Here is a 16,672-nt window from a genome sequence, read left to right as displayed (position 1 = left end):
GGTCATTACAACGTCATGAAAATTACTGGCTACCACATAAACGTACCCGCATAAAAATAGAGTCTACGACCTCCTCGGAAACTACGTAAACCCTCGCACCCTAAATTCACCCTTCTAGTAACTGATGCCTTAAACATACCGCACTCAACCCTTGCACGCATATTGGGAAGCTAATTTACGACACATTTAGTCAATTAATTTTTCTAAGAACGAAGAAATATCTTGGAATAGTTTAGACCGTAGTCTTTCTACCCCTAATTCACCCTTTCGGCAATCAACATTTGAAGCTTCAACCCTCAATCCCCCGATTTATATTAAAAGGGAAGTACAACATGAACTTACATAATAAAGATATGTAAGTATCTGCGAGCTTCCGAAAATTATGTGAATTTTCCACCCCAAAATTCGTCCCTACTGTAAATTAGATGTACAACACCGCCCCGCAACCAGCTGATTTACATTAAAAAGAGGAGAACCCAGCCGAAATTTACATGACATAAATAATATTAGTATCAACAAACTTTCCAAAATAATACAAACTGCCAACTTTGCACCCCAAACTCACCCCTTTGGGTAACTTGTGTACAAGAGGGGAACCTCGAACCCTTGCTTACAGAATACGTGTAGACAAGAAAATATTATCAGAGCGCAGGGAGTGTCTTAGAATAATCTTAACTGTCAATTTTGCACCTCAAAATCACCCTTTCAATAGTTGATATCTTTATCATCAAGCCTCGGCGCCCTGATTCAGAAAATAAAGGAAAGCTAACTTAAATTTATTTAACGTATTTAATAGAAATGTATTAGCAAACCTGGTCTAAGTCGATTTTATAAAAATACGTCGGCATGCAGAAATATTCCGGAATGATTGTAAATGTTCACTTTGCCCACGATCAATCGGTCATTAACCCTCGACCATTCCATTCACATCGAAAAGGGAAGCCGGACCTTTATTGACTGAAATCAGCATTCGTGAATATTTCACAGTAATTTAAAATACTCACCTTACACCCCAAATTTACTTCAGCAGTAACTAATACACGTCAGTCATTAACCCTGGACCTTTAAATTTATAAGGAAATGGAGTTCTAGCTTAAATCTATTGACAAAAATAAATCAATACTCATCAATATTTCGAAATTATTTTAAATATTAACTATGCACTCCGAATTCACCCCTTCAGTAATTATCACCTTGGTCAACAACCCTTAATTTACATTAGAAAGAAAATCTAGCCAAAATCTATTTATTGAATACATAGGAGCATGTAGACATAAGCAGAAGTGTAACTTAATATTTAAATTAAAATTAAAAAAATTAAAATTTTGAGATTTAAATAATTGAAACTTTGTAATACAAATTCAATTCTTTAGTAATTGATATATTGGAACTCAAGTTCCAACCCTTTAATTTACATTATCCTAAATTTATTCACTAAGTATACATATGTATATCAGCGCAAATAGTATTCTAAATCTTTTCGTCCCTCTCTAAAACCCAAATGAAAAATAACATTTTATTTGCATAATAAATATTTTTTTTATCATTTGCAATAATAAATAAATAATTTGTCGAATTATTTGAATGATTTTTTAATGAAATAAAAAATTTTATTATTACTAGCAATATAAAATATCAATTCAATTTGCAATCTTTTTTTTTCACTACACCCCGAACCCTCCATTTCATACGCCATCCACCAAGCTCCATAAAAACCCGTCCACCTAACCTAAACCTTCGACCCTAAAATCCGCAAGAAAAAAAATCGTGACCACTTCCGTCTGCGAGAAATCTTTGCTATCGATGGGCGAACGACTTTTCCAACGGAATTTTTCGGGGACCGAGCGATCTCAGCGACTCTGCGAGATATCTGGAAGCGGCTTACGCAAAAGATCGGCATCGTTCGTTGCCCGGAGCACGAAGGCCAGGAAAATATTTTTCTGGCGTCGATTTTCACGGTCGGGGCACGATCCTCCAATTCATTTCACTGGGTTAGGTCGCGGAGGCTTGAGACTGCATTCTTCCAGTTCACCCACCTCCCCATTTTTTCGTCGACGAAATAAGGGACCCGATAGGAGCCGCGCCAGAAATGGCGGTTAGAGTGTGCGATGGGATCGGCGAGAGTGTGGAGGGGAGAATTTTTGTATTCCGACGTTTGCACGTTCCTTCGACAGATGACACCCGACGCCACACGTCGCACTTTTCGCTCAAAGAGTTGGCCACAATCCACAACTTCGTGCGACTTTTATGAAAATCGGTGTTTTCATGTTTTCGAGGTTTCCTGAATTTGAATGCGCTGTCGATACGAAATGCGACACCAGACGCTATCGACGTACACAAGCATTGTTTCGAACTTATTTTTCGTAGATGTTAATTTTAGTTGAACATTTTATTTTGAACACTTCATTTTAAACATATTGGTTGTGAATACTTTATTTTACACATTTTAGTTGAACATTTTATTTTAAGCATGTTTATCGAACAGTTTGTTTGAACATTTTATTCTAAACATTTTAGTTGTACATTTTACTTTATATATTTTCATTGACCAAGTACTTATTTTTTGTGGATGTCAATATTTTTCTATTTTAGCTACAATATTTGCCTACGATTTTTGACTACAATTATATGATTGGAATATAAAATTTCATACGACGATCTTCGTGTTAAGTAATTTTTGTATTTAATTGTGATAAAAATGTTTACTTAACCAATTTTTTTTAAATAATATTATAGGTCACGTAGTACAAATATATTGTCTAAAGTAGTAATAAAGAATATTATCAGTTATGAACAATATGATTATAGACAATGTAATAAGAAAAACATAATCAATTATAAATATTGTTTAAATTATTGTTACATATGTATTGTTAACTAGGGATATGTCTTTTTCTATCGCTCCATTGTGTGGTTTTCGTATGTACAACAGATCCGACGTCCATTTTTTCGGTTTTTTTTCGTAATCCGCTTGATATTTGTATCTGAAAAAAAGATACTACTCCTGAGGACTACTCCTGTTTCCAGCACACTTTTATACAACACTCTGTATATTGTTACCGATATTCTTGTAGAGCATCGAAAGACAAATGCAACGAGTATAATGAATATATACAGTGACTCGCATTAATATTCGGACACGATATTGATACAAGAACAATTGCTCCTTTTTATTGTTTATGATAGTATTATTGAATCAATTGTTTTCTCATACAAAGTAAGTAGAAACATAAATTTTGTTTATTTATTGCACATGTTCTTTTGTATAATAAGCGATGAACAAGATTGTGAGGAAATTTAACGTCACAAAAATATTCGGACAGTGAATGAATTACATTAATTTTATATAAAATGAAAATCTTTTTAATCACGTTATCATAATATTAATATTTTGTCGGTTGACCCTTTTGTTTTATTACTTCATGTAATCGCTTGGGCATGTTACAGATGACTTTATTTAAATAATCCGACGAAATTCGTTTCCATTCGTCTAACAAACGTTGTTTTATCTTTGTTGTTGTCTTTGTAAGTATTGTACGAATTTTGTGGTCCAGTTGATCCCATAAATTTTTAATTGGATTTAAATCAGGCGATTGAGGAGAAGGATGCAGTACTTTTGGACAATTGTTTAACAAATATTCCTGTACAATTCTGACCTTGTGTTTAGGATCACTGTCCTAATAAAACTTAAAACTGTACGTACACCCATATTTATAACACTTGTAATTAAATTTTCTTTAAAAAATGTCCAAATATTTCATTTTATCCATAATACCATCGATAAAAACTAGTTCACCTATACCTACGGACTGTCCGATTATTTTTGTGACGTTAAATTTCGTCACTATCTTGTTTATCGCTTATTATACAAAAGGACATGTGCAATAAATAAACAAAATTTATGTTTCTACTTACTTTAAGGAGTGCTTTATTATATGAGAAAACAATTGATTCAATAATATTGTTGCGAATTACTGCATTTCTTTCGCGTCGCGGCATTTTATTTACAATAAAGTACATAAACTATAATACAACTCAATTCAATTATGTTTGAGATCTTTGGACCGCTCGACGGTCCGATCCCGACTCTTCGATTGTCCGTTGATAACACACCTCCGTGGCAACCCCTCTCTTCTATTATTCTTTAAGGAGGTGTTCACAACAGGGCTGTTTCACATTACAGCCACTTGATTTGGACAAGTCGCCGTAACAATATTATCATAAACATTAAAAAAGAGATATAATTCTTGTAACAATATCGTGTCCGAAACATTAAGTAATCAACTTTCAAACGCAAACATATCGAGGTTAAACAATCGAAAGTATTCAATCATTATACTTGTTGGATTCGTTTCTTCGCCCTTCATCAAAACACGTACGATTCTATTTAAAATTAAACGAAAATAATTTATCAAAAATATTTAAGTTCCTCTGCTTTCAGACGCTACTATCTCAGGATTAAATGACCACAATACTACTCGTCTTATCATGCTCTTGTTACGAGCCGAGGGCCAGGCAGTTTGGGTGGCCGGAGGTTGCATGTAATTGGAATTTTTGGATGAGGTGCGTAGACCAGCCGATGTTTATTTCGACACGGGTAGCTACCTTTAAAATTAGGATAAGGTGTTTGGAGAAATTGATATTAGGGTTAGAAAAGAAATAAAGATATACCTCGAGCGGTTAAGATATATCTTGGTGGGTTATACCAACTACTGGTTTGAAACAGGAGGTGGAAATGATTAAACTTGAAACCAAAGAAAACTGGTAAAAACTAAATTATTACGCGTTGGGTTTTACAACTGTAAGTAAGTTTTCGCGGAAGAAGAATTGAAACTCGATGTTACTAATGTTTCCGCGTCGACGAATGACTCGAAACTAGCCCAATTCCCGGTCGCGTTTGGGCCCTTTATATAGTCAGTTTTTCTGTGGAAAAATGGTAGTGGGGATGATCCTATGTGGTCCGACTCCAGAAATGTTCGTCGTCGTACTCTCTCGGAGGTACTCGACTCGCGATATACAAATGAATCCCCGGCTGGCTGGCGCCAGCCTGGCGTATGCCTTCAGGAGGGAATATAAAAAATTCGTGGGAAGATCCTCCGTACGTTACACTCTAAAAGGCTCTTGAAAGCAAGCTACGAAATTCTTTTATTTCCGAATACCATAATCTGCGAAGCTTCAGAAAATCGGGTCTGCTTTATTCTACGTCCACCGAGATGGATATCCGGCGATCGTAATCCGCCGTTCGCAGAAGTCAGGAGACCAGAAACATAAAAACAACCGTGTCGCTGAAATTTCGCAACTCCATGTATCGGATTAACCGTCGGAAGACGGTTTCGATGGTCGCGGGCAACGTCTTACGACCGTTAGTCTATACGTACTCCGAATATCGCTTTCCGGCAAATTTTTTTTTTGGGGGGGGGGGATAGTACTGCTATGCTCCATAAGGTACGGAAGAAAGCGGTGGAGGGGGACGGAACTAAAGGAAACCAGAAATCCTGCTGGATGATTGGCTTCTATCTTCAGTACGATCGGGTCGCGCCGTTTATTTACAACACAGAGGCAACCTTTAGCGAACACCAACGACGACCCCCCACCCCACCCCGATCCAGCACCTAAAGGTGTCGGTGATGCAGCCACGTAGTGTTTGCACTCGTGGTTGGAGTGGCGAAAGCGACGATTCGTTACCGGGAAACACGCGAGTGTCGATCGAGTTTTCCTTCTTCGGTTTCGGCGGCGCTGTTGGTGCGGCGAGTTTATTGGAAATTTGTGGCGACGGCGGGGAATATCAATTTTGGTGGGACGTGACTGGGAACAGGTTTTTGGCAGCGTTAAAAGGAACGCATTGAAATTGCGTATCGCTTCTAACGGTTAAGATTCGAATTAAAAAATGCGATCAATTAGGAAGAATATTATTTTTGGTTTATGGACCGTCGAGGTCATTTCAACCCGTGGCGTTTGGATCATTGCTTAACACGTTCGCCCGCAGCATAAAGAACGTCATATTAATGTTCTGAATATAATTATTTAAAATTATAGCACATAGCATGATATTTAGAGAATTGATGCCTTCACTTTGGCGGCATTTTCATCATGTCGCGTAAGATGATACAATGTATTTAATGCAATAAATACAATAAATATAACTATGCTGATAGCGAACGTAACATAATTTAATTACTCAGCTTTCGGCAATTATGTAAAATACTAGAAATAGTATTTAATGTATTACATTATATTATATATAATGTACAGTTTTTAGTATGATATACAGTATAAATGTATTTAATTATACTATATAATACACGATATAATAATTTAGTATAATATACAGTATAATATATATATATATTTATATACCATATATATATTATACTGTATATTATACTAAATTATTATATTGTATATTATATAGTATAATTATATATATATATATATATATATATATATATATATATATATATATATATATATATATACATAATTATAATTATATATTATAAAATATAAAAAATGTTAATTTAATAATATTTTATTAATTATATATATATATATTTATATATAAAATATATATAATTAATAATATTATCAAATTTACATTTTTTATATTTTTTTATTGCTGCAGCATTTAATACATTATTACCGTATTAAATTATGCATTAACCTAATAAGAATGGTTTAGTACGATTACATTGTGTATAATGTTATTGATCCTGGAATTCCTAATAAATTAAACATTATTTAAAATCATGGAAATTTGAGTTCCTCGTTGTATTATTCAAATATTTTAATGATGCAACAATCTAGTTATCGTTATTTATGCGATAGTAATTATTGATATCTAAATTCCTCATAAATGTGATATCAATAAATAATCATTGTACGTCATATAACAAACATTGTTAAAAAGAACAATATGAGACAATTTTAAACAATATCATATGAAAATATAACATTGAGCATCATATATCCCATAAATTTAATATAAAATTCGTATCGATGTTATTATAATTCCGTTCAATATTATTGGAGCTTTAATACCTGAACAAAAAATATTATTTAATAGCATGAGAGTTGAAGTTCTGTACAAAAAATATTATTAAATTATTATTATATATGTTATTATATATATTAAAATATTATATTCTCGAACTTAAAATTCATATTATCCTAACATTAATTAGTGTCGTTAAAATTCAAATTGCTGTTAAATTGACATAAACTAATATGATGAGAGGTATTATTGTTTCCTGTTGTCGAAATATAAATTTCTTATAAGCTAATATTGATTTCGTGAGAGACTGGATGTGGTTTGTGGTGAGTGGACGGTGACAAGGTGACTATGTACATATAATATTATACGATATTGGCTGTAATGTAATTAGAACTCGCCATTTGTGATTGTGATTGGAGTATGATGAATATTGTAATGCGACTGTAATTACATGCTATTAGGAGAAGATGATTGATTAAAACCATCAACCCAATTATATGTATATTAAATATAGAAAATAGTATAATACACACACAATAATTTTTTTTTTGTTAAGTTACACAATTTTGCTTCGTGTAATGTTTAAAAGTGTAAAATGATGATAACGATAATTTTATCATTTATAATATTGTTTGTTATATTCCCCGCCTATTTTATATCTTCTACACTTTCTAAAATTTTTGGTATTTCTATATTTGATCATTGGTAATTAGTTATTAATTTTATTTGTCATTTATATTAGTACTACCACGATTTACAGCGGGTATTTTTTATAGTTTTCCCCCAGTTTACATATCTTACAATTTTTTAATTTCTAGTACTTGTATATTTGACTATTGCATTTTCTGTAGACTCTATATTTTTCGTAATCACAACTTACACCGGTCTTTTTTTATAGTTTTCCCCTATTTTGCATCTTTCATAATTTTTAAATTTTTAGTTCTTGTGTATTTGACTATTCCATTTACGTAGTTTCTATATTTTAGTGTTTCTATATTCGCCAGTTGCATTTTAGTGGTTTCTATGGCTTTAGTATTTCTATATTTGATTATTACATTCGTGCAGTTTTTATATTTTTAATATTTCTTTATTTATTACGTATGCTCTATTTATATTGTTTATACATATAGCCAAATATAAAAATACTAAAATGTAGAAGCTACATGAATTCAAAAATTCAGTAAATTTTATATTTGTTGTATATTAATAATCTATATTATAATATAATAATATAATAAATATAATATATATAGTAATATATAATAAATAGTATCCATATTTGAATATATCTACATTTGATTACTGAATTTATATAGTTTCTACATTTTACTATCTTTATATTTGATTATTGTATTTCGTCAAGTTTCTAATATTTCTATCATTTTCTTCTTAATTGTATTTTGCATGTATCGGAATTCTGCCATGTATTACAACGATTCTTACAATCATTGAGCTTCTGCTGTGATTTTTTAATGTATAGTATTTCTACAGTCGACGACATTTATCATTTGATGGATCGTGCGAAATCATTCGGCTCGAATTCACATTTAACTAAACTCGAATAGCGGAATTATGTTTGATGCGAGATTTTCGCGGAAAATTTTGCGAAACTCTCAACGGTATTGATCGACGAGAAAGAGAATGATCGACTTTCGAGTTCACGTCGTATTTGTTGCATAGGGGATTATGGATTTGATGGATTGATAATGAGCCAGCTATCAGCGCAAGGATTATTTCGTACTGGTTTCGTGAATGTTTGATAAGCTTCGATTAGGCCACTGATTTTACATGTCTATATAAAATATACATTTGTTGTTGTAATAATCTCTGTGCAATTCGTCAGGAGAAATTCATTATCGAACGTATTCTCCTTTTAATAATTGGGAACCATTTTAATGAAATTTGTTCATAATAATTATTATTATTATTATTATTTCCTCTGCAGTTCGATGAAAATTAACGAGAGAAAATCACCTTCTATAAACAAATACAACCGCGTATTATTCTTACGATTATTTCAACATTCATTTAAATTGAATTTATGTGTAATGATAATTAAATATTACATTGGTTGAAGTTACGTGAAAATCAAGAACAGAAAACATTTTCCATAAATAAATATATTTATTTTAATTATAATATTTATTTTAGTTACGAACTTATATGAAATAATTATTAAAACCTATTTTCAAAGAAGTTTCATGAAGATCGTGGAGAATAAAATCATTAGTAATAAATGGATATGTACACGTACATTTTTGTTAAAGATTGTCTCAATGTTTATTTAATTTTCAAATCATTCATAATTGATAATTATTTCATTGGTAATTAAGTAGAAATCTTCAGAATTAAAGTTTTCTTGTACATATATACATAAATATAAAGTTAAAAAAATTGTGTCTAAAAATATAGCAGTAATTTTCTTTCGAAAAGAAAACTTTCGAAATCATAATTAATATTGCTTGGTCATCTCTCGGCTCGCTAATGTGCTTCAATAATCAAACACAGCTATAATTCCGAAGAGTTCCATGCCATAATTATCACGTTCGAAAATTCAATTATTGTATAATATGAGAATCAATTCTATTTAGTATTTCACGAAACCGAAATATGGATGTATATAAATTCCATAATTGATATACAAGGAAATTCATTTATTTAATAACGAGAAAGCTACGTATTTAGTGTATCACGAATGAAAACAATAATTGAAACAATTTTTAATTAGTTATATAATATTTTCGGGATTATTTTTATTAAAATTGTATAATTGATATAACTGCGGAATCGAATGATGCGAGAGAAGTGAAAATCAATGTATTCAATGATCGGCTGATGATTGAGAAGTGAGAGGCGATTGAGATTGTTATTTACATATGTCGAGAATATAGTGCGTGAAATTAGCGTAAATATTCGCGTGTATATTTTAATTTTTTGTACAATCAATTGACAATATAAATTGATGAAATTTGATTATCAACAGTATACAACAACTCTGAAAATTCTTCGACATTTTGCTTTTATTGAAATTCCTTAATAACATATCATTTAATATCATCGAAATTCAAATTGCTGTAAATTTTCGCATTAGCATTGCTGAAATTAAAATTCGTATTAATCTAACATTAACTGGTGTCGTTCAAATTGTAATTGCTATAAAATTAACATAAGCTATGTGGTCTGGCTAGAACTTACTATTGTTATAATTTATATTATTTACCATTATAAATTGATAAAATATGATTATCAACAATGTTGAACAATATAAAATTCTTATGATATTTCAATTTTTATTTTAAATTTCGTTCGAAGAATCGCTGTTCCTGTCAACAACCAAACTTCGTCTGAGGAATAATTACCCTTCCACAAAATTCAACTATTCCGATCCCTTCATTATAAAGTTTTTAATATTCGTATAGCCTCGGGCTATTTATAAATTCCTCGGAGAAAAAATTTTACAGATTCTCCGACGTAATTAACCCCTTGAAATACGATTTCTTTCATTGTCATGTTGATTAGCATACTCTGTCGTTAATAAATTCTACACGAGACAGAAAATTTATATTTGTTACATTATATGACTGCATTGTTTTAAATGACAACATATTCAATTTTTATTGTAACATATTTTTGAATATTTAGTACATATCGAATATATATCATTCGAGCAAGGAGGGGATAGTTTTACCCTTAAAAATATAAACGAAGGAAAGAAATTCAATTTTTTAATATCTTTAAATTTTTATCTTAAATTTTTTTAATATCTGGTGCAATTTTAAAAATATGGAAGTTCTATCTCAAAGAAAATAAAAAGGGGTGCAAAATCTAATTTTCGCTGGAAGTAATTTCTTAATATCCAATAAAATTGTAGAAATAATTATGCAGAGAGGGAAACATCTACAAGATACCACATTCATTCAGGGGGTAGTTTCGTACTACGAAAAATAAAAAGGGATGAAACATTTAATTTTCACTGCAAATATTTTATTAATATACGGTAAAATTTTAGAAATAAACATGGAGATAGGTAATATCTAGACATCGTTATTAAGGCGGTAGTTTCACCCTGAAGAAAGTAAGGAAGGCATGAAAAATTTAATTTATGTTATAAACAGCTTTTTAATGTCATGAGAATTTTGATAACATATACAAAAATAGGGTAACATCTACATATCGCAATTAAAAAGGGGCTGTTCCGCTCTAAAAGAAAATAGGTAAAGGGGATAAAAAGTTCAAATTTTATTATACGCATTATTTTAATACCTGATAAATTTGCAAAATATACAAGAAAAAGGGGTAACATCAGGATGTCGTTGTTAAAGGGGCAGTTTCACCGTGCATAAAATAAAAAGGGGATGAAAATTTTTTGTTCAGGAGCAATTAAAATTATGAAATAAAATTGTCCGACATTCATAATTTCGACATAAAAATCATCGAAAAATCGTAAATTATCCGTCGCGACGCGTGCTCACGAGCCAGAATCAGCGTAATCGTTTAACTCCTGCGAAATTTGCCCTAATCGCGATCATCTGAAGCTGTAGTGACTCCGTGTCATTGTTACAAGTGCGCCAACGATATTTCACCAAATTCTGATTCGCTGGATCAACCGAAACTTGCTGGACCAATTGAATTTCGGCGGCCGGGGGTGGCCAGCCGCCTTCGTAAAGGTCGCGCGAACATGATAATCACATTTCCGACTCAGCGCGAATATTTTTGGCTCTACGCACGGCCGGCACTATACCATAAATCGCACGAAACGAAAAATGGTTCGATGGAACTCGAGCGATAAGCGAAAATGAAACTTTGTTGGTCATTTTTCAAATTCGCGTGCTTCTGATAAGTTCGAAACGTTTCTCCGGCGTATGAAATCACCGTGATTCTGTGGAACGAAGTATTCCCTTTCCAACGAATCCAAGAACGTTGATCTGCGATACTTTGTTGCAAATTTATAGCAGTTTTGAAAAAAAGTATACAAGATTAATGTGATTTCTGAGGTCGTGGAATTCTAGGCGAACATTTTTCGAAATTCAGAATACCATAACTTCGTTAAAAAATATCGTAGGGTGGTGTTTTTCTACTCATTTTAGAAGTCCAATTTCCCAGTTTCGTAGCATCTTAATTCTCCTGTTTTATAAATTTTATTTCGTTAATACCCTGCACTGTAAATAAAAATGGTTCCGTCCTGTCGATTTCTCATATTCGCATAGATCTGAGTGGTTCAAAAAATTGTTTGGCAAACGCAATCACAATTATTTTAACGAACGAAGTCTCCCCTTTCGAATGAGCCCGAAAGTATTGATCTATGATTTTTGTTTGCCATCGTATAGCACCTTGGATTCTCTTCCGAATGAAATTCTGAAATTCAAAATACCGTAACTTTGTTAACAAAAAAAACTGTAGAATGGTGTTCTTAGATACATTTCAAAGGGTGAAATCTTCGCTTTCGCGCCGTTTGGATTATTTAGTATTAGTGCCCGATCGCGAGTGCCTGATCTCCGTTCCTTCATGAAGTGGCTGAAACGACGAGAAACCTGGCAGAAAAGTATAAATTTCATTGTTTTGTTTCTACACTTTTCATTGATAAGTGTTACATCGACGAGATTGCATAGCGAATATATTTTAGCCAATTGGTGTTATTTCAATCATTTCGATGATAATTTTAATGACAATAATTTCAAGGATAATAATTTCAAAGATAATAATTTCGAGAATTATATTTCCAAAGACAACAATTTCGGAGACAACACTTTCTAGAATAACAATTACAAAGATAGTAATTTCTAGGATAACAATTTCAAAAATAATAATTTCTAGAATAATTTCTGGGATAATTTCGAAGGTAATAATTTCGAAGATAGTAATTTCGAAGATAATGATTTCGAAGATATCAATGTCGAAGATAACAATTTTGAAGATAACAATTTCGAAAATGATAATTTCAGAATTAATAATTTCAAAGATGATAATTTCGAAGATAATAATTGACAATTTCGGTCGAAATTATAGAAATCCTGTTAAATACAAGCAAATACTAAATAAAATATAATTTTCTTGACATTGCGATATCTTCTGAACCGTCGATTAGTTCTTTATTTTCTTGGCTACAACAGTGAAGTCACGATGCTCCTTCCCTATTCTCTTGCGGAACGATACGTCACTATAACGAAAGCCCCTGTAATTAATCCTTTCCAAGACCTTTAAGCGGCACCTCCTCGCGATGATCTGCGCGTAATTGGAAGTCATGATTGCAGTCACTAACTTCGGTATGCTCAGAAAATTATGGATCACGCTATTAATTCCAGTGTCAGATATCGGTACTTTCACTTGCTGTCCATTATTCAGCGCATTGGCAACCTCCACGGACACGGACACTAAGCCCTCGCCAATTTTTCGCTGCTGCATCTCCGGCAGCGTAGCCAGGAACATCAACTCCATAATACAATCAATATTATAATATTTGAATAAATTTATCTTGCTGTGTATAGCAATCAGAAAATCTACGTAGCCCCTGGCCCGGTGATGTACGCAATTATCCTTGAATCTTTCAAGCCAACTCTTTTGGCAAGGTCGCCAGAGGACCGGGCGATGTCGACGAAACGGTGGGCGCCCACACGGACGTCGCGGGTTAGTTACAGGATCTCTCGGCATCGGATGATCTCTCAATATCTTAATTTTATTGAGAACAACACCAACAACTTCCCCAGTCTTGACGTCGACTGCAACAATGCTGACACCGTCTTTAGCAATTTCCACACAGAGCTCCTCGAGCGCTCTGACGCTACAAGGCGCCGATATCAGATTTACGGCTTTGCAGATGCTCTCGTTGGGGAAAAAGCTTTTCCTTATTACTTGTAATGCTCCCTCCAAAGTATCCTCCGTCAGAGACTCGAACTCGATTTCTCCACCTTCTATGGAGCCCCACTCAATGCAGGATTCAGTATTAGTTCTGGAACTGAACGAAAAGAAACAATTAATTAGTATGCACGTAATATTAAACGGTATATTAAACGACGGAAGCTTTAATCGAATCAAGTTTCCAGAAACGTTTGGTGATACAGTAATGTCTTCCTAACTGAAGCTCGGATTACGCACAGAAATGGACAATCTGGGAAGAGGAGACACGATTACTCGAGCCTCGCGGCTCGTTTTTATAGTTATCGGTGAATCGACAACTTTGTAGACGACTCGTTTTTATAAGCGAATAGATTGGAAATATCTATACGCCAGGATTAAACACATTTTTCCGTGCCGAAAAACTTGCAATTTCTCGATCCATCCGTTTCGAATGGTACGATGTTTCAATGCGCATACTTCTAAATTCATAATTTCGAAATTATCTGGTTTCTGTAGTTTCTGATTTTTAAGATTCCAATTCCAATTCAAATCAAATTGACGGTTTTTAAATTCTCTGATTTATAAATTTACAATTTCGAAGTCAGCTGATTTCTATATGATCAAATTTTTAAGATTTCAATTTCTAAATTCTTTGATTTATAAATTCACGATTTTTCAGTTTTCTGAAATTTTAATTGTTATCAACTGGTTTCTAAATGTTCTAGTTCTTACCGTTTCAATTTCTGAATTGTTTGATTTCTGCATTTACGCTTTTTAAGATTTCCGACTCTTAAATTTACAAATTTTTAAATCATCTGCTTCCCAAATTTTCTAAATCTTATCATTTTAATTTCTAAATTCTTTGATTTACAAATTCACGATTTTTAAGTTCTCCGATTTCTATATATATAAATGTACATTTTTTAAATTATCTAGTATTTAAATTTTCTAATTTTCAAGATTTCAATTTACAAATTTGAATAATCGTATCTCCTCTTCCCAACTAGTCCATCTTCGTGCACTATCCGAGCGTCAATTAGGGAGAATTCTCCGTATCCGGCCAAAATAGAGGTTGACTCATATCTCGATGAAAAATATATTTTATTTATAAATATTTAAATTCGTAAAAATAAATTGTCTTTCTTATACCCGACACACGGAAAACATTAGTCAAAACAAGTGACTGAAGAATGTTCGCGGAAGAATATAGCAAAAATGTACGTACCATTCCATTTTAGTTCACTAAGAAATTCTCACTATACTTCACTGGGAAAATTAACTGAGAAAATTCGCCGAGGTCTTCGCACTGATCACTGCTGCACTGATCACAGAATGAGTGTTTCCGTTGACATCGGCAGGGTATTTATACTGTCCTTGCTAAAGGACAGAACGTCCTAATCAGCAAAGACGAACAATGACAAAAGGATACTACCCGAAAAAAAATGCGCCAGGTATGAAAACGTCTCCCGTGGAAAATCATTAGCCACCGCGGCCGGCTATCAGGTAAGCACGTGTACCTGCGATGACCGGTCGTGTCATACGGATTTTACAAGGATCGGTTCGTTCGGTTAAATTAAAAGAAAAAGAACAGCGGCGGATTAGGCCGAGCTAGTGGAAATGAGTCAATTGAAGGAACCATCGTAAACAGGCTCGCACCGAGCCTTGATGAAAATTATGATTTGCAAGGGAAAGCAGAACCTACGGGGACTAATTAGGGCCTGGTTATTTACAGTACCTTTGTTATTGGATATATTTACAGGGTGAAGTTATCGAAAACATGTTCCTACAAAAGTTGTTTAGCATGAAAGGGGGCATTCGATGGTATGAAGAATTTTCCTGCAGGTATAGTGATGCGGGAGATATCCAAGTGGAATTAATGTTTTCAAATGTCATCTTTGTATAGCGATGCCGAGAGATCTGTTACATACGAAAAATATAAGGATATGAAACAGTTATTACATTATGTAACGCCTGTGCATCATGACTATTTCAAAACACCGCCACATAAAGAGAGTAAATAAATAATAACAATATCTTATTTTAAGTTTAACAATATATAAATATATTTAACGTTCAAAATAAGAAACGAGACTCCTATTTTATTTATTGTAATTATTAATAAACAAAATTATATGGATTAATAGAAAATATATTTCGAATGATATTTAAAATTTCATAATTGAAATTAAATGATTATTACAATTGATTAATTATGAAAATGATGTAAGTCCATTTAAAGCCAGCAAACATGTATTACTTTGATTAAATTACATATTGATAAATTAGTAGTATTTTATTTTTTTATACATAATTTAACAGCTGTCTGTTGAAACGAACAACGTGATATTATTTCATGTAGTAAAATGATATAAATGCAATGCATATGCGACAAATGAACGCAAGTCGCTAGCTGAAATCTACACATGCATTCGACTGTGCACTAGCAAAAGTCCAGAAAAGCTGTTATTGAAATTAATTTCTCAATGCCATAAATAAAGTTTTTATTTTCAAATAAAACTTTTTTTAATAATCGCTCTATTTGTCATAGCGTGTCATAGCGTATTAGGGATTTCAATTTTGTATCGCGCCTCGGGCACCAGTACGCATTAATCCGCCAATGCTTGGGAGGGCTCTTTATTTCGCCCTTGCTGAAGAACAGAGAACTCGTATTCGTCAAGGACGAACAATGCCGGCGAAAAAGATGCCGGGCGTGAAAATGCCTCGCGAATACAACCCTTGGTCGCCGAGACCGGCCATCAGCTATATGTATACAGTGACTCCCACTGATATTCGAACACTTTTCAAGGTGCTATTTTAACTTTTTTAAAATTAGAGTAGACGATTTGA

General features: G+C 32.9%; 1 protein-coding gene across 1 annotated transcript; it reads right to left on the bottom strand.

Moving 5' to 3' along the window:
• Positions 1 to 106: 106 nt before the first annotated feature.
• LOC143262726 (uncharacterized) lies at positions 107 to 15,146 on the bottom strand. The gene is made up of 3 exons (XM_076528255.1): positions 15,051 to 15,146; positions 13,251 to 13,943; positions 107 to 170 (listed from the first exon to the last, which is right to left on the bottom strand). The coding sequence occupies exons 1-3, from the start codon at positions 15,056 to 15,058 to the stop codon at positions 107 to 109; spliced, it is 765 nt and encodes a 254-aa protein (XP_076384370.1). The 5' UTR covers positions 15,059 to 15,146.
• Positions 15,147 to 16,672: the final 1,526 nt, after the last annotated feature.

This window comes from Megalopta genalis, unplaced genomic scaffold, assembly GCF_051020955.1.
Source record: "Megalopta genalis isolate 19385.01 unplaced genomic scaffold, iyMegGena1_principal scaffold0203, whole genome shotgun sequence".
NCBI classification, from domain to species: Eukaryota; Metazoa; Arthropoda; class Insecta; order Hymenoptera; family Halictidae; genus Megalopta; species Megalopta genalis.
The sequence above is the reverse complement of the archived record's forward strand: the minus strand, read 5'-3'. Positions and strand labels throughout refer to the sequence as shown.